Genomic DNA, 18,867 nt, shown 5'->3' with positions numbered 1-18,867 from the left:
TCATGACATTTCAGATTCCAAGTGCACAAAGTTCTTCATTTAAAAAAAAAATGTATCCCCTTAGTCCGTGAATACTGGATGGACATGAATAGTAATGCAACATTTGACCTTCAGTGCACCTCACTCGAGCTCACATTTCATTAAGATGATGAAAAATGTCTAATCATTTTGGACAGCATAATTTGTAAATAGGTTTTTACACAGGAGTCGCTTTACACTTTGCACAGCTAGCATAGCTTAGTCCTCTGATGATTTGTTTAAGTTGAGCATGCATGCTATAAAATATCTGCAGGTACATATAGACCACACAGCAGTGCATCATGTCCTTGCATGATGCATATGCATATGAGCCACGTGCGCAGAAATTGCGCTAGACTCTGCTGACAGCTGGCAACACTCCCATTGCACTGTATCTCTTCAACAGGCAAACCACGACGCTACAGTATGGGGCTACAGTATTGCCTAAAATACATTGTCATTAAGGTCTTCCTCAATATTGTCATGCTGTCATATCCCAATCATAGGCTACAGTAGCCAAGCGCCTGCACCGCTAGTCAACGTGACGTCACACTCAGCATGGCGGTCAAGGTGACTCCGTCAATATTTCTTATCAGAAATGAATATTACCTGTATTTAAACTGTTTATTTCTATTGGATATGGACGCTATCTTACCGATGCGGACGCATATATTCTTTTTTTTTTTTTTTTAAGGAACAGAATGGTCATCTTTCAGCATGTTTTTGTGTGCATGTCGGCCTTGGAGAGAGAATTGAGTAATGTTTACCTTGTTACAGTTTATTTTGTATGGATCTAATGGAAGTTATTCCGCAACTTTTATTGTATAGTGAAGGTCGAGTAGGCGGTTCAGTAATTATATTGGCAAAGGCGACTATGTTGCTGGTGGCAGGGCTGATATTCAAATGTAGACTACGAGTCCTGTAGCCTACTACTGCTTTTTCAAACATCGAAACTTCAAAGACAAGCAATCGATTGCTGTCACCGCAGTAATTATTTTATTCTATTGTAGCCTATTCAGTGTCGTTGCGTCCTATGGAATTCTCATACTGTCACTGTATTACCACAATCATCAAGGTTTGTATAACTGTATGTTTTAGGTGGAAACAACCGCAAGAGGCGATTCCAATGAACTGAGGACTATATTTCTGAAGGTAAGACTGTCATTCAGAGGACCCAATATTTTTATGGCACTTAAATAATCATTATTTATATTCTTGGATTCTTTAACTGCAGCTGTTCTTGGATGAATTAAAATAGCATGTATCTTTTAATGTATTGTCTTTAATAATACAAGGTTATAACCTTGATTGTATGGCAAAGCTAGAGTATGGAAAAGCTACAGTTGAAAAAGTTTTACATTATATTATTGCCATCATTTAACTCTCTCTACCTCACACACACACACACACACACACACACACACACACACACACACACACACACACACACACACACACACACACACACACACACACACACACACACACACACACACACACACACACAGAGAGAGAGATACACTGAGTGTGCTGCCTTTACTGTTCATTACTACAAGGAAAGGTCACACAAATACTTGGACTAATTCTGGATGCCCTTCAACAAGGAATTTCTCCTTGCCTAACTTATTTTAGGGTGTGACATATGCTTGGATCTTCAGATGTCTGGAAGATTCGAACATACGTTCTTGTGCTTTACAAAGCCACACATAGTAACAAGCAGAAGGCTGTTAGGCCATTGTTTGGAGGGTAAACATGCCTCTTGCAACAGACAGCGCCAGGGAGGGACTCCTTATTTGACCTAGTACTATTTTAGGACCTCCTTCTTTCTTCATACAACACTGCACTGATTAATTCTGAAAGCACCCCAATTAATATTAGGCATAGCTTTTTTAATATGCACCTCTAATTAATATTAGGCATAGCTGTTTTAATACACACCTGTAGTTAGTAATACACATATCACAGTGAAATAGCTAGTTAATTAATGGATGAAAGGGGGGAATTTTGTCCAACCTGCCTAATCTGATCAAGAAGCACTTGAGGCTTACTGTGAAGGCAAATTGATAGCAAATTATGTAGTGAATAAATGGGTTAATAAATTGGTTGGAATTAATACTTTCACTTAAAACATTAACTCAAGAGTGTGCAGTGAGATGTGGTCTCATGCATTCCTCGTAAAGGTCGCTTTCTCTCTCTTTTACTTTCTCACTCTTTCTTCCTTTTTCACTCTCTCGCTCTTTTTCACTACCCCCCCCCCCCCTCTCTCTCTCTCTTTCCCTCCCTCCCTACCTCCCTCCCTCCCTCCGTGCTTGGCTGTATACCCAGAGCCTGGCCTTTATGCTGCCAGTTCATGCAGTGCTTGTGTTTCCTGAGCTATCTCTGTTCCAGCTTGTAACCTAAACCTGACTCTAAAACTGACCTTTCATTTTTTAAGGCTAGAATAGAGGTCAGTTTTAGCACCACCAGTGCATGGGGTGCATGTTCTGCAGCAGCCACAGCGTAGCAGCAACAAAACAAATGCTGTTGCTTTTTTCTTTCCAAGCAGTGTTCATGCATTCATTGCACGTTATGTCTAAAGTTATACATGGATTTGATTATCACTGTCTGTGTCTTAATTTAGAAATATATATTTCAGATGACTTGGCAGTCCCTTGCAATGCCACAGCTGAACCCCTAATGTCACACATATCATTATACGCTGCTCCAGTACTTATCTGTTACATTGTACTTACAACATCCCATATTGTGTATGAAATATAGTATACTGCATTGCACTTATCTCCATACATGATTGTGACACTTAACATGGTAGTGGTTTGTGAAGCTTTGATGACTTGATACGCTCCATCTTGTGCAGTGTCGTTGTGGGTAAAAAAAATAAAATAACGATTTCTATCTATGAAGGTAATAATACATATTGATACTTTATTGAAGTGTTTTGATAGCAAGTAGCTGAAGTTCTCTATCTGTTTATTCACTGAACAACTCAAATACATTACTGGAACACAATGAATTGCAAGAAGTAGATTGTTTTGAACTAGGGTCTTTTTGCCTAGCATTGATGGAATGTCTAGAAGCAAATAATATGAATCAAAGTATAACCATGGCGACAAAATGAAGATAGAAACACAGACACGGTGCATCAGGCTGTCTGAACACATCATTATTGTCAGAAGTAAAGTTACTGTAAGTGTTGTCAGATACAGTAGGTGTTGAGGGAACAGTGACACAACACAAAGATAAAGTGACTCCAGGCATGGAGCTTTGTAAGAGTATGAATTTTATATTGATTTTTCGGAGCATTTGCGTTTTACACTCATCTGGGTCTTTTGTCTCCCTTCAGCATGCCAGTGTGGTTGAGGACGGGGAGCATTACATGTCCCCCAGGGACTTTGTGCAGAACTTCCTGGGTCTGCACAACCAGCCAGACCACAACCGCAAGACTGTGCAGCTGATCGCTGGAGTAGCCGACACCAGCAAGGATGGGTAAGTCGACTTCCACGACGTCTGAGGTAGATCATTTTCATCATTAGTGACCCTGATATAGAATGGGTTGAGAGTTTCTACAAGACATCATACAGCGGAAATGGAATTGAGACTAACACTAGCATTTTTTGATGACAGTTTCACTCTCTACAAGAATCCAATGTAACCCTGCGATACACACTGTGGTTCAAAATGTCACATGTACAGATATAGGATCTTAATTTGATCACCCTGTTGCAGGAGAACTTTCCTGCAATTCAGGAAATGTAAAACTTGTAGTGTAGTTGAGGTTTAAAAAGCCTTTTCAAGTTAATAACTTCCACTTTGAAATTTCAGACCTGATTTTCCCTTATCAAAAATGTATCAACCCCTACAAAAATATCCATTCATTATAATCCACTAGAGATGAAACGGTATGAAAATGTCATATCACAATTATAGTGACCAAATGATCACATTATTTTTACAACCAAGTCGACGTCTGCCGGATTTTTTAGTTGTTGTTGAATTTTTACCCCTTTTTCTCCTCAATTTCGTGGTATCCAATTGTTTAGTAGCTACTATCTTGTCTCATCGCTACAACTCCCGTACGGGCTCGGGAGAGACGAAGGTTGAAAGTCATGCGTTCTCCAATACACAACCCAACCAAGCCGCACTGCTTCTTAACACAGCGCGCATCCAACCCGGAAGCCAGCCGCACCAATGTGTCGGAGGAAACACCGTGCACCTGGCAACCTTGGTTAGCGCGCACTGTGCCCGGCCCGCCACAGGAGTCGCTGGTGCGCGATGAGACAAGGATATCCCTACCGGCCAAGCCCTCCCTAACCCAGACGACGCTAGGCCAATTGTGCGTCGCCCCACGGACCTCCCGGTCGCGGCCGGTTACGACAGAGCGCGAACCCAGAGTCTCTGATTGCACAGCTGGCGCTGCAGTACAGCGCCCTTAACCACTGCGCCACCCGGGAGGCCTCTGCCGGATTTTAAATGAACAAAATATGTTGGTTGGGTAACTAAACTACATAACGTGTTATGGTGTGCAATGGGTGAATAGAGTCTGCAGACACACGACGCATACAGCAGCAGAACAACGTGTAGTGTTTTTACAAGAGTAGGTAACACTGAAAGCTTCAGTTTACGTTATTGACAAGCTATTAGCAAGTTAGACAGACTAACCATGACACTAACCATGACATTTTTCCCAAATCCGAAGTCCCCACATCATGCATTGACCTAAAAGTTAACTTACCTTGCATTCGCTATAAAGTAGTGGGTGGTCGTCACGAAGATGACTCAAGAGATTTGAAGTGCTGCCCCCTTTCGCTGCAATTTATTTTTGCATGTTCTGCAGACCGGGTGACCATCTTCGATTAAGTTTCCCTCAGCACTCTTGTAAAACCCAGGATATGACCACACTTCAGATTTGGTCCTTTTCGAAGGCTGACAAATCTCCAGAGCGCTGTCACTGCCTTCCGCCATGTTTTCACACAAAACAAGACCCACGTTGCACGCTGCGCCTGCGTCAGACTGTTGCTAACTTTGGTTGATGCTGGACAATATTTCCCGTGCGCTTTTCAAACCCGTGGTAACCAAACACGGTGTTAATGATAATTCAAATTTGAAACGGTAATACTAATCGTTGTGAATTTCACTGTGGTTTTTCCGTGAAACCGGTGACCATTTCATCCCTATAATCCACATAATAATTCCCATTTCCTGTTACTGCAGGATTATCCTGCTGTAGCAAACTGGCTCAAATTATGATCCTACATCTGTATTGGCATAGACAAGGCCTGGTGAAGAGAAGTCAGTCACAAGGAGAAAGTGGTTAGTGACTCATCACAAGGTTGTTCACATGGCCTGAATAACTTGTTTAGCAGCCCTGTTTGTTTCATTGAATAAGATAAGCGGACATATTATTTGCATAATGTCAAAGACTGGATAGCATCTCGTTTAAATACCACTAAACAGCAAGTTCCTATCTACACCATAGACTGTAGAGCATGTAATAATCATGGGTGAAATACATTGTTATACAGCGCTTGAACTTTTCTTGAAAAGAAAATGCTCCAAAATCTAAAAGTGGTTGTTTTATCGACTGTTACTTTTGCTCTCTTGTATGTAAATGATACAGGTAGGCTGCAGTTATTTGTGTGCTCAAGTTAAGGGTTCCCAATGTACCTTTGGATTTTCAGAGAAATGTATTTTTTTTTGAGATAGGACTCTTTCTTTCTTGTCCAAACAGACTGATCTCTTTCCAGGAGTTTCTGGCCTTTGAATCGGTTCTGTGTGTCCCGGATGCCCTTTTCATAGTTGCCTTTCAGTTGTTTGACAAGACTGGCACAGGGGACATCTCATTTGGTAGGTACACGGGGTTTGTCCGGTGACCTGGTGTTTGGGGATGTCCGTCCTGTTGCATCCCGTCTGTTTCATGTCATAACTAATGGGCACACTTTCCCATTGTGCAAGACCCATTTCTATGCAAGTAGTGGATCACCTAAGAGTCATATATCTCATGTATAACTTAGGACCTTGTGCAAAAAAAAGTTGCTGTTTTTCAGTGTAGAAAATAAATCTAGGTCTCTCGTGTGTGCTTAGTGTGTATTCAGTTTGTGCGCTAATGTGTCTCTCTATACTGGGCTTCTGGAGACTGCAGCTTCTATTCTAGAGGTGTCTTCTAAGAGAAGAATAGTGTCAGCTCTGAGCGAGCTGTGGGTAATACCACCTCATAATAAGTCGCATTTTACAGGGGGAGAAATCAATCCAGCGTGTCACAAAAACAGGGACAAAAGATTGGTTACGATGCTCATTGTGCAGCACGGGCCCCCATGAAGGCGATAGAAAATGAAGGCAGTGCTCAGAAACAGTGTCCTAGATATGCTTTGAACTCACACAATATGAAAGCGATGGGATTGTCAGCAAGGTCATATTCCCCCTCTGTGCATATCGATTGGATTTGTGGGTTCCCAGAAATGAGATGAGGACATAACACTGTATTTTTGTTGTTGTTTTTCGTTCAATCTCTTGATGTTACTCATCAGTCTTTCATTTGGCAGCCAATGTGCAGGACATCTTCAGCCAGACCACAGTGCACCACCACATCCCCTTCAACTGGGACTGTGAGTTCATCAGGCTCCACTTTGGCAATGACAGAAAGAAGAATCTCAGCTACTTGGAGTTCACCCAGTTTCTGCAGGTACAGTATAGGCATGGACATTACCAGCCAACATACATGTTGGAGACAATTCTTCTATCACGGTTTAGGTAGAAACACACCATTATGTAACGTATTGAAGTTGTAACAAGTATATGTAATCCCCAAAACAGGGTGGGGTATGTATGTGAGTATTATATGAGCCATAAAACCAGTAGTATGGCTGTGGACGTAGCTGGTTTGGAGGGAAGGTGTTTGTGGGCTCAGATGAAGCTGGGTGGTCTGGGAGTTGGAATGACTTGGCTGTGGTTCCACTACTCTACTGTGTGTAAAGCCTCATAGCAGTTTGCGGTGGATCATGGTTGACTAAGGGTTCCCACCAACCAATCAAGGACTATTGTTTGGGACCCTTTTCCTTCGAACCAACATTTGGTTTAGCTGTTATTTCGCTGCTAATGTTTTGCAACGTTGTTTCCAGCTTACACATTCTTGAATGTGATTCAGCTCAATCTAACGGAGTCATAAACAAAACAACATTTTTCTGTAAACAGAATGTGTCCTGCCATCTTGTGGAGGTTACATTGTTCCAGTCTAACTGCAATAAAACAAAAAGTAACTGTTTGTGTACATGGGAAATAAACGGTGCCTGCAATGTGGGTCTGATGTGCTACAGTATCCATCTGTAGTGCAGCGTCTTAGTACTGTACAGATGTAGGATCTTAATGTGATCACTCAGTTGTTGCTGAGAATTTTCCTGCACGGCAGTTAATGCAAACCTGTAGTATCCTTGAGGTTTAAAACAGCTTTCTAAAGTTTGTAATTTCCACTTTAAAGTGTCAGACTTGATTTGCCCTAACGAAAAGTGTATCAGTGCCTACAAAAAAATGTCAATTTAGTATAATCCACATAATAATTCATATTTCCTGTTGCTGCAGGACTATTTTCCTGCGATAGCAAACTGTCTTGAATTAAGATCCTACATCTGTACCTGCATTTGGTTATTAAAGTAATCCCCAACTCTTACAAGATATGGAGTAAAAGTGTATAGTATAGAAAAAAAGTTAGCATGATGCACTGTATTCTGTTATGGCACAATTAGTTATGTATATAGATGAGGTATCCGCTACTAGTATGTGATCAGCTTTGACAGCAGTACTGACCCTGGGGCAGTGGCCCCCCTGCTTCCCCTCTGATTGCATGGCTGTCCTATTGAATCATCCCCGTGCTCCTCCTGACACACCTGTCTGCTCTCCTGCACAGGCCTGGGATCAGACTCCGGGGGGGGACATGGTTTTTATTAGACTCCTGAGAGACAGCGATGATTACAAGAGCCAGGGTCTAACACTGCCACATCTAATGCTTCCACATGCTCCAAAACAGCACCCGACATCATCCAACATAATGTTGTGTTTTTTTCCCAATGTTCCATTTCATCCCAGGTAATCTGATGCGTCTTTGTCACAGGAGCCTGCTCTTTGGATATTTTGTTCAAACGTACACCCTTTCCTCTCATTGTAGGAGCTGCAGTTGGAGCATGCCCGCCAGGCCTTCGCCCAGAAGGATAAGAGCAAGAGCGGTACCATCTCTGCCATGGACTTCAGCGACATCATGGCCACCATCCGCCACCATATGCTCACCCCATTTGTGGAGGAGAACCTGGTCTCAGTGAGTTAGAGACCGCTGTGGTCTCCCAGTTTCAACATGAGATGATTGTATGGGCACAGCATGCATGAGGAGACCTCAAAGTGTCTGTTCCTCTCGCCATAGGCGGCTGGGGGCAGCACTTCCCACATGGTGAGCTTCTCCTACTTCAATGCCTTCAACGCCCTCCTTAACAACATGGAGCTGATCCGCAAGATCTACAGCACACTAGCTGGCACATACAAGGATACCCTCGTCACCAAAGGTACACATGTAGGATCTAAATCTGAGCAAGTTTGCTACGGCAGGAAATAATCCTGCAGCAACAGGAAATGCAAATAATTGTGTGGCTTGTAATTCATTGACATTTTTATAGGGGTTGGTAAATTGAAAGAAAAATAAGTCTTACATTTGTAAGTGGAAATGTCAAACTCCAGAAGCCTTTTTAAACCTAAAAAACACTACAAGTTTTAAGTGTTCTGCCTTGCAGGGAAGTTCCCCTGCGACAGGTTTGATCGAATTAAGATTCTACGTCTGTAGCCTACTCCTGCTCATGCCTAATTTGAGGAAATGTGATTTCTGACATGAACTGAGGCTGTGCAGTACAGTACCATCATAGGTGTTTCACCTCTCTTGACAGAATGGTGTCAGGAAACACAAGATCATTTTCCCCTTAGCTCTAAGTAAATAAGGTAAATTAACACTGTAATATGATGTGTCATGAGTTTCGTCTGATCCCTTAGAGCTGTGGTATTGATAGTTGACCCTGTTCTGATAGTTATCTATGTTACATTTTCCCTTTCACCTTTGTCGTGTACTGCTGATGTGGTTGGATACCCCTGCAGCAGGTCTACCCACCCACTGTGTCTCTACATCCCTGGTCTTAATAAGTGACCCCTTGCCTGGTTTCTCTTACATAACATGCCTTCCTCTGTTCCGTATTGTTCCACAGAAGAGTTTGTTAGTGCTGCCAACAAGTTTGGTCAGATCAATCCAATGGAGATTGACATCCTGTACCAGCTCTCTGGCCTCCACGCTCATTCTGGGTAAGGCTCTCTCTCCAGTCTCAGTTACACATCACAGCTGCTTGGTACTTTTTACTCACACGCATACAACATGGCTTTTGCGCTGCCAAATATTGAATTACTGTCCTCCACATGAATTCAATATATTTATCAAATTAATTTTTAAATAGCTTTTTTTCTGATTAATCTGTGAATGGGAAAAAAAAGTTACATCTATATTTATTGGATGTAAATGTGTAAGTTATTGCCATTCAGTTTAACAACTGTGGCTCCACCAGTTGATTTACAAGAGAAACGTAAGCATGGATACAGACTTTACGATGCGTTGGGCCAGTGGGGAATATCTGTGTATCGCTGGCATTAAGACAGCTTTATTTACTGCTTATGTTGTGGGCATATATCCAGCTTTGTTTGTCTGTTGTGTATACAAACGCATATTAAAGCTGCAATAACCTCAAGTTATGAGGCCGTAAAATGTCTGTGGAAAATCTTGCATCACCTCCGGATGAGGGACGCTGTGTTTGGTTTTCCTGGCGTAACGCTGTGATTCTCCCCTGCTGTTTTGAAGAAAGCTCAACTTGGCCGACATCGAGAGGATAGCACCGTTGGAGGAGGGCGCACTCCCATACCACCTGGCTGAGATCCAAAGACAGGTACCCTGCCCGACTGACTGTCCACACGGAGTTTACTTGCTTCCTTTTATCTACTGCATACCTTCTCCTCCCACTTCTCATTAGGGAGCAACGAAAGGGAGTGTTTGATGATGGAATTAGCCGAGTGCTGATGTTTTCTCTTTCTTTGTGAATGTGCATTACGGACACCTAGGATAAAAGCCCCCCCCCCCCCCACCCCCCCACCCCCCAATTATAGGTACAAAAGAGGAATGGATTGTTGCAATGTTCCCTTTTTCTAAAAGCCTGTCCCATTTTATTCCGTGTGGACATATACATCAGACGCTATCACATATCTGGGAAGCTTTTATCAGGATGGCTTTCCAGGGGTCTGCTGGTGTATGAAGCTTCTGGCTAAGTCGGTTAAGAGTAGGAGGCTAGGAGCACAGTGAGAGTGCTGGAGAGATGTGGCTCCTGGAGGCGGGGAAAGTTCCTATCTTTCCGGACGACACAGTTCTGTAAATCAGACTGTGGTCAGGCCTTTGGTCCACTCACGCTCCGGGACTTCTGCTCAGAGGTCTGGAATGTGTTTTTTTTGGGGGGGGAGGAAAAGACAAGAACACGTTGGCGTTCTCAGGTCTTGGCCCTTTGTGGAAGTAGGGTAGTTGCTTAAACCCTTTGATCAAGGCCTCGGTCTCATTAGCATGCGGCCTTCAGTGAAAGCAGCTGGGGAGGTGGATGGTCCTGATCTGGGAGATGTTGCTCACTGCCCCAAGGAGGGCAGACACACTCCAACTGTTACTTAAAACGGTGTAATAATGAATGTAGATACGTATCTTTACACGGGAAGGGCTTGCGAGATTAACCCGTTACACGGCACCACAGAGAAAATAAGGGGGCTCCACTTTCAACATCAAGGACAAAACCAGAGGTCAGGCAGATAACGCAAAATCATGCTTAGTTGGGGAAAAAAATCAACTGAGCATGAAGCCTCCAACCTCTCACAAGCTTCACCGTAATCAATGGCTAGTTCTGGAAAGTTCTCCTACACAGCCATGTACTGTATCCGTAGCCAGAGTGTCTATGCAGTGACATACAATACTGGCTTATGAATAAGACTTATACCACGACGAGATGTCTACATTCCATAGCTTCCCTCCTCTGTTGAGTGGTCCATAACATTTCTCTTTCCACAATGTATCTGGTTCACTACAGTTTAATAGAAGTTGATTCATTCCTGGTGTCCTGATCCCCCGTCTTTTCTCCCTCCACAGCAAGCTCACGGGGATCCACATCGGTCTGTCTTGCTCCAGGCTGCAGAGTCTGCTTACAGGTTCGGTCTGGGCGCACTCGCTGGAGGTGAGTGACATGTCTGCGGAAGAGCCCCCGGCCCACTGAGGGGTAACCCAAGCCGGTCAGACTGGCGCACTGAGTCCCTGGGGCCGGGTCAGCCCATTGTGCTGCAGGGAGAGGTGCTCTGATCTGAGGCTCCCGCATTGTGCTGCTGTGCCACTGGCGGCTCCAGGCTGTCTTTGGAGCCGGAGCTTTGGAATGACACAAATCTTCCGGAACCGCTCTGGAATCTCCATCTAATTACACTGGGAGGAACTGATACAAGGAACCTCTGACATGACAGCCATTGAGATAGAGATAGAGAGAGAGAGAGAGAGAGAGAGAGAGAGAGAGAGAGAGAGAGAGAGAGAGAGAGAGAGAGAGAGAGAGAGAGAGAGAGAGAGAGAGAGAGAGAGAGAGAGAGAGAGAGAGAGAGAGAGAGAGAGAGAGAGAGAGTGTGTGTGTGTGTGTGTGTGTGCAACCAACATGCAACTTCCTAAGACCCTATGTCTGTGTGGGCTGTGGGTCACTGAAGCAGCAGCCGAGGAAGGTGATCAGCTCTGAATGATCAATGGGCAGTTGAGAGAAAACAGTGCATCTCCATGGTGATGATGAGACCTTTCTCAACCTCTCCTGCTGACGAAGGGTGTCAGCTCTCTGCATGCTTGAGAGCCCGAGTCATTACAAGGCCTTTGATGTCAGAGACAAGACATGACAAGCCGCTGTGGCTAAGAGCTGCATTTAGGGCAACCTGCTGCATGGCTTCCTCCTCAGACAGTAGACACAATCTACACAACGGCTCTCCCACAGACTCCATAGTCAATACTCTGTCTGGGCCTAATGACTGTTTTTCTTGTTTATATGCCCACAGCAAAACAATAAAACACCAATCTTTAGCCATACTATACTAACCAATCTTTATTACCTAAAACTGTCTGCTAAATAGTTGAAATAATGATACAGATATTTGCTGTGAATATATGAACATCATAGAACATTATCACCAAGAAAAGTATGTTAATGGTGTGAATACAGTATGTTGATGGTGTGAATACAGTATGTTGATGGTGTGAATACAGTATGTTGATGGTGTGAATACAGTATGTTGATGGTGTGAATACAGTATGTTAATGGTGTGTATACAGTTTGTTGATAGTGTGTGATTTGCAGCCACGGGTGCGACGGCTGTGTACCCCATTGACCTGGTGAAGACCCGTATGCAGAACCAGCGCTCCACCAGCTCCTTCGTAGGAGAGCTCATGTACAAGAACAGCTTCGACTGTGCCAAGAAAGTGCTCCGATATGAGGGATTCTTTGGATTCTACAGAGGTATAAACTGAAGCCTGGTGAATGTGTTTCTATGATGTAATTCTAGATATAGTCATCGGGTCGTCCAAAACAAGTTATGTTGTTCTGCCAGCATCATCATCATCCGCATGGTTTGCATAACAGCAGAAACATTTGCCTTCATGTTCTAAATTCACCAATTCCAAAGAGGGCCACATTGTCATTACCTAGCTAGCTGAAAACGTCCCAGAGGAAAAACGCAAACAGAATTCATGTAGTACTGTCAGATCCATGTTTTCCAGTGTAGTGATAACGGTGCGGAAGGTTTGTGAAATGTAACACTCCCACTGTGAGAGGGCTCTCAGACGAAGGAAGTCAAGACTGCCATCTACTGCTGCCTCCGCCACTGCAGCTCTTTGTTCGTCCTCGCTGCTCTGTCCTCCTTCCTCCCTCTTTATCTTTCCACACTGATGAGAGGGGGATTGACCGAGAGACAGGCACGCTTGACGGTTTTCTGGCTGCGTACCATGAGCAGTCACTCACTAGCTCCTTCAGAAGTTTTATCTGGCTCACTGAAGGACGGACGCTGAAACAGTATGGTGGTTATCAAGCGCTATAGCACTGCCCCCCCACCACCACCAACACCACCACCAGGGCCACACAGCTCTCTCTGTTCCACACCACACTGGGATCAGGCTACAACAATGCTGATCCCATACAACTGCCAGTGTCATATTTTATATTTTTGTTCATTTGAACGGGAGGCATTATCGTTTGCTGCATCAGATGCATCAGCCGTACCTGGAGATATTGATTGTTTATTTTACCCAGACAAGAACCATGCTGATGTCATTGTAGGGACTGCCAATGGAATTATTCATTTCCAGTCAGTGTCTTCCTCTGTCAGGTAATCTAAACGGACTCCATCCATGAATACTGTTTTTGCAGGTCTCGTACCACAGCTTATCGGTGTTGCCCCGGAGAAAGCGATCAAACTCACGGCAAGTCATTACAATCATTTCCCTTAGAGTGCCTTCACTTTCATTGCACTGTAAGGAAACGTTGTGTGTCAATCATGAATACCATCGCACAAAACAATACGTCTTGCAAAATCCAAGAGGTGACCAGATGTACTCATTGTCATTCTCCTTGTGGAGCATTTGTTTCTTCGTAAGTGCGCCTTGTGCTTGTCTGATTCTCTTCTCGTCTTACAGATGAATGACTTTGTAAGAGACAAATTCACCACAGAGGATAACACCATTCCCCTGTTTGCAGAAGTCCTGGCTGGTGCCACTGTAAGTATTGGCGCGAGGATGTCTTCCTATAGACAGTCTGTCCATACAGAGTGAGGGCTGAAAATACTCTCGTGCTTCATGCAAAAGCGAAGGGAAAGCCTTGGCAGCGGCTTCATTGACTCGCATAAATCTAATTGACCTTGAATGTGGGGTAAGTGGAACAAGATTTTTGTTGAAACTCAAACATTCTGTAAGATGTTCTCTTTCAGTTTTATGAACATTTGCATCTCATGGGTGTACATTTTGAATTCCAGACATTGAGCCAAGAACGGGGGAAATTGTTGTGGTTTTCAAACTCCCTTCAACTTCAAGGTTTAGCTTAATTCTTTCTGACTGATCTGAAGCTACAATTATAAGCTTTTCCTTCTCAATTTGAATTATGGATATTGAGTTATTGTATTTAAATGTAATCTCTAATTCAAGCTTCCCACCAGTGTATTGACATCCTAAATAAGCTGGGGGGACTGAATAGAAAGGTGCTCTTTGGTCTCTGAACCCTATAATTGGGCACAATTTGAGAAATGATGCCTGTGAATGGACTATTTTTACCTCAGCGTGCTAATTAGGCACACTAACGTTTGGTGAGCGCATTGGTTAAGAAGCGCGCAATTCCCTCGGCCTACCTCTCTGCTAAATGAGTCCAAGTGAAACGAAACAGACAGGGCGGGTAGGAGAGCCTGCAGGTTGCCTACGGAGGGCAGGGTCTGTGGGGGTTATGACCCCTGTCAGCCTGTAATTGGAGGAAGAAGGGCTGGAGGGCCATGGGATGGAGCTGGTTCTACCTCACTGTGATTGAGTTTGACAGGACTGCACATACCTGAGGCCTGATCTGCCATGGGCCCATAGGTCCACACACCATACAAGTACAACAACTAGCCTAGCGTGCACCCTATAGCTTTTCTTTTGACAGGACTCCACCCTGCAATATTGTCTTCCCTAATGTATTATATAAGCATTGATATTCATGTTTGTGAGCTTTTCCCCATAGTATTAATCTCTTCGTCTGATGAACATGGTCTTTATGTAAAGTGGTTTTGCGTCGTAGAGCTGGGGTCTTCAACCTTTTCTTGCCCTGGGACCCCACCATATGTTACCAAAAAAAGTAATCGCATAGCTTGTCTTATCATTGTGGCAAGGAGAAGAATCAACATTTTAAAATGAATAGATTTGGTAGACAGTTTCATTATTTTGACATCCCCACATTATAATTGGAAGAGGAAGTGTAAACTCTAACTCTAACATACTAGCTAGAAAGGTAACTCCAAATATATTTTGGGTAAAAGAGCATCTGTTTAGCTGGTTAGCCATGTGTTGGCAAAAAAATGAATGGCCAAGTCAAGAAAGCTTAGCAGTAGCCAGCAGCCAGCAACACTTGCCACACTAGTAGCCTATTTGTGAGTGCTTTTTCAAAGCCAATGTCAAATACTCCAGTGAGTGTAATTTGCTGAATATTAGGAGTAGAGAAAAAGTTCACATCATTACAAAGAAGATCCTACATTCTTCTCTTTTTTACTGTAAAAAGATTTAAAAAAATGCGTTCTGTTGTTGCTAGCGATATTCATAAAAACATTCACAGACCCCCTGCAGTACTTAGTGGTCCCCGGAGACCCCTGGTTGAAGAACCCTGTTGTAAAGGGGCAAATGTTCTGCTAATTTTTTGAGATGGACTGTAATGTTATCCTGACTGACTGAAATAATACGTGTAGAATATAAGGGAGATAGCGACAGAGGGATGAATGCATAAATCTTCAGAGTAGCGGATATTCCCCTTCCACTTTGAAAATGACTAAACGTGCCTGAGCGTTTTTTTTAGGACAGCGCTCGGATGTTTACAGATAGGAGCCCTGCCCTCTGTGTCACCAGGCTTCCAGGGGCCTGATTAGATTTGGAGAAGGTGATAAATGTGCCTGAGTCAGAGGGGCTGTGCCCTGGGGCGTCCCTGTCTTGGCCCTGAGCAGAGAAGGGTGAGTCAGCGCTCTCCCCTGAGAGTGGGGGTGAATTGGGGAAGTGTGCGGGGCGAGGCCCTCTACAGGAGGTGCCTGGGGGAAGAGGGAAGGGGCAGAGGGCTGGTGCCGGGGTCAGGGCCTTCCAGCCTTGAGCCGGGCGTCTCCTCACACCACGCCTGTCTTCCCCTTACCCCACCGTTTCCTCGCTCAATGCCTTTTTATTTTATTTTTTAAAATTTTTATTTCACCTTTATTTAACCAGGTAGGCTAGTTGAGAACAAGTTCTCATTTACAACTGCGACCTGGCCAAGATAAGGCATAGCAGTGTGAACAGACAACACAGAGTTACACATGGAGTAAACAATTAACAAGTCAATAACACAGTAGAAAAAAGGGGAGTCTATATATACATTGTGTGCAAAAGGCATGAGAAGGTAGGCAAATAATTACAATTATGCAGATTAACACTGGAGTGATAAATGATCAGATGGTTATGTACAGGGATATTGGTGTGCAAAAGAGCAGAAAAATAAATACATAAAAACAGTATGGGGATGAGGTAGGTGAAAATGGGTGGGCTATTTACCAATAGACTATGTACAGCTGCAGCGATCGGTTAGCTGCTCAGATAGCAGATGTTTGAAGTTGGTGAGGGAGATAAAAGTCTCCAACTTCAGCGATTTTTGCAATTCGTTCCAGTCACAGGCAGCAGAGAACTGGAACGAAAGGCGGCCAAATGAGGTGTTGGCTTTAGGGATGATCCGTGAGATACACCTGCTGGAGCGCGTGCTACGGATGGGTGTTGCCATCGTAACCAGTGAACTGAGATAAGGCGGAGCTTTACCTAGCATGGACTTGTAGATGACCTGGAGCCAGTGGGTCTGGCGACGAATATGTAGCGAGGGCCAGCCGACTAGAGCATACAAGTCGCAGTGGTGGGTGGTATAAGGTGCTTTAGTGACAAAACGGATGGCACTGTGATAAACTGCATCTAGTTTGCTGAGTAGAGTGTTGGAAGCAATTTTGTAGATGACATCGCCGAAGTCGAGGATCGGTAGGATAGTCAGTTTTACTAGGGTAAGTTTGGCGGCGTGAGTGAAGGAGGCTTTGTTGCGGAATAGAAAGCCGACTCTTGATTTGATTTTCGATTGGAGATGTTTGATATGGGTCTGGAAGGAGAGTTTAGAGTCTAGCCAGACACCTAGGTACTTATAGATGTCCACATATTCAAGGTCGGAACCATCCAGGGTGGTGATGCTGGTCAGGCGTGCGGGTGCAGGCAGCGAACGGTTGAAAAGCATGCATTTGGTTTTACTAGCGTTTAAGAGCAGTTGGAGGCCACGGAAGGAGTGCTGTATGGCATTGAACCTCGTTTGGAGGTTAGATAGCACAGTGTCCAAGGACGGGCCGGAAGTATATAGAATGGTGTCGTCTGCGTAGAGGTGGATCAGGGAATCGCCCGCAGCATGAGAAACATCATTGATATATACAGAGAAAAGAGTCGGCCCGAGAATTGAACCCTGTGGCACCCCCATAGAGACTGCCAGAGGACCGGACAGCATGCCCTCCGATTTGACACACTGAACTCTGTCTGCAAAGTAATTGGTGAACCAGGCAAGGCAGTCATCCGAAAAACCGAGGCTACTGAGTCTGCCGATAAGAATACGGTGATTGACAGAGTCGAAAGCCTTGGCAAGGTCTATGAAGACGGCTGCACAGTACTGTCTTTTATCGATGGCAGTTATGATATCGTTTAGTACCTTGAGCGTGGCTGAGGTACACCCGTGACCGGCTCGGAAACCAGATTGCACAGCGGAGAAGGTACGGTGGGATTCGCTTGTTTCCCCTGCTCCCATCAAGGCCACTTTCTGACAGCGCGACATTGGCTTTAGAAAAGAGTGTCTTTTGTGTTTAAGTTTGCAAAGCTAATTTGAAAATGCTTATTGGGGTGAAATACTAAGGCACCATAACTCATTATCATCCTCACCATGGGCTGACCCCTTAATCATAGGACACAAGTAAAAAAATAAAAAAAAATTAAAGGGTTGAATTACTATAAGTGAGTACTTTCATTTGACAATTTAAGTTTAGCATTGTGAATCTAGATTTATTTGTGAGATGGAAAGTGAGTAAGACGGAAATAGTGTATTCAAGTGGTTCGATGGATTGAGACCTAAAATCTTATAACATTGCTGTTACTGGTGCTCTGTGACATGTACTGTTGCTTCTCACCCTTAACCTGGGTTGTGTCCTGCAGGCCGGAGGCTCCCAGGTGATCTTCACCAACCCTCTGGAGATAGTCAAGATCCGTCTCCAGGTGGCCGGAGAGATCACCACGTCCCGCAGGGTCGGTGCCCTGACCGTGGTCAGGGACCTGGGCCTCTTTGGCCTTTACAAGGTGGGTAAACACCTCTACATCGCAGCGCCATTCACACGTCACCTCTTAAAACCTCTGTTACAGCCTAACTCAACCACCTCTGCATGATGTCACCCCAAAGGGCAGCTTATGCTGCTGGGATGTTGAACAATACAAACTGTATGACTGTGTAACAATGCAGATATTGCATATTACACAAGTTATATGAGAGTTCTGGTGAACAGGCACAGTATGCAGTAGGATGACTAGCTAGATTCCCTACTGACTATTACAATCATATTATGTCTTTCCAAAACAGTGTATAACATGCAGAGACCACGGCTGCCAACAACCAACAGAAAATTAGGGGGGTTTATGCTTTGCCACTGTTCCTTTCCAAGTTCTTGTGGTTTTACTTACATCTCGAGTAATGTGTTCATGGTCCATATTTTAATGAGAAGCAGACAATATGGAGCTTGTTAAAAAGAGACTGACTTCCTCCCTGTGGATGGGCCCAGTAGACCACGGGTCCATGTTAATGCCGTCTCGGTGTGTGTCTGAGAGACTGTGTGCTGGGCCTGGGAGGGAGCTCCCTGGGGGGCCCCGGGGGAAACCACGGGGGAGCAGCGCTGCCTGGGGGCTTTCTGGCTTCTTCTGTGACCCACCGCACCGCCAGGCTCCTCTGTGGGTCGGCTGAGGCTCACAGCCAGCCAACAATA

General features: G+C 44.3%; 1 protein-coding gene across 2 annotated transcripts in view; it reads left to right on the top strand.

Moving 5' to 3' along the window:
- The first annotated feature begins 372 nt into the window (after window positions 1–372).
- The window catches only part of LOC139380440 (electrogenic aspartate/glutamate antiporter SLC25A12, mitochondrial-like), a 20,463-nt gene continuing 1,968 nt past the window's right edge, over window positions 373–18,867 (top strand). Inside the window, exons 1-14 of one of the 2 annotated variants that reach the window (XM_071123112.1) lie at window positions 373–588; window positions 1,117–1,170; window positions 3,362–3,504; window positions 5,747–5,862; window positions 6,558–6,697; window positions 8,174–8,320; window positions 8,423–8,561; window positions 9,249–9,342; window positions 9,890–9,974; window positions 11,207–11,291; window positions 12,435–12,593; window positions 13,500–13,552; window positions 13,766–13,846; window positions 18,050–18,190. In XM_071123112.1, coding sequence (XP_070979213.1) covers window positions 577–588; window positions 1,117–1,170; window positions 3,362–3,504; window positions 5,747–5,862; window positions 6,558–6,697; window positions 8,174–8,320; window positions 8,423–8,561; window positions 9,249–9,342; window positions 9,890–9,974; window positions 11,207–11,291; window positions 12,435–12,593; window positions 13,500–13,552; window positions 13,766–13,846; window positions 18,050–18,190 — 1,449 coding nt within the window. In that variant the 5' untranslated portion in view covers window positions 373–576. Of the gene's footprint in view, window positions 589–903; window positions 1,006–1,116; window positions 1,171–3,361; window positions 3,505–5,746; window positions 5,863–6,557; window positions 6,698–8,173; window positions 8,321–8,422; window positions 8,562–9,248; window positions 9,343–9,889; window positions 9,975–11,206; window positions 11,292–12,434; window positions 12,594–13,499; window positions 13,553–13,765; window positions 13,847–18,049; window positions 18,191–18,867 lie in introns of those variants that run through there. The other variant, XM_071123113.1, reaches the window with a different exon arrangement.

The sequence above is a fragment of the Oncorhynchus clarkii genome, chromosome 22 (genome assembly GCF_045791955.1).
Source record: "Oncorhynchus clarkii lewisi isolate Uvic-CL-2024 chromosome 22, UVic_Ocla_1.0, whole genome shotgun sequence".
Taxonomy (NCBI): Eukaryota; Metazoa; Chordata; class Actinopteri; order Salmoniformes; family Salmonidae; genus Oncorhynchus; species Oncorhynchus clarkii.
This window is presented reverse-complemented; position numbering and strand designations above follow the sequence as displayed.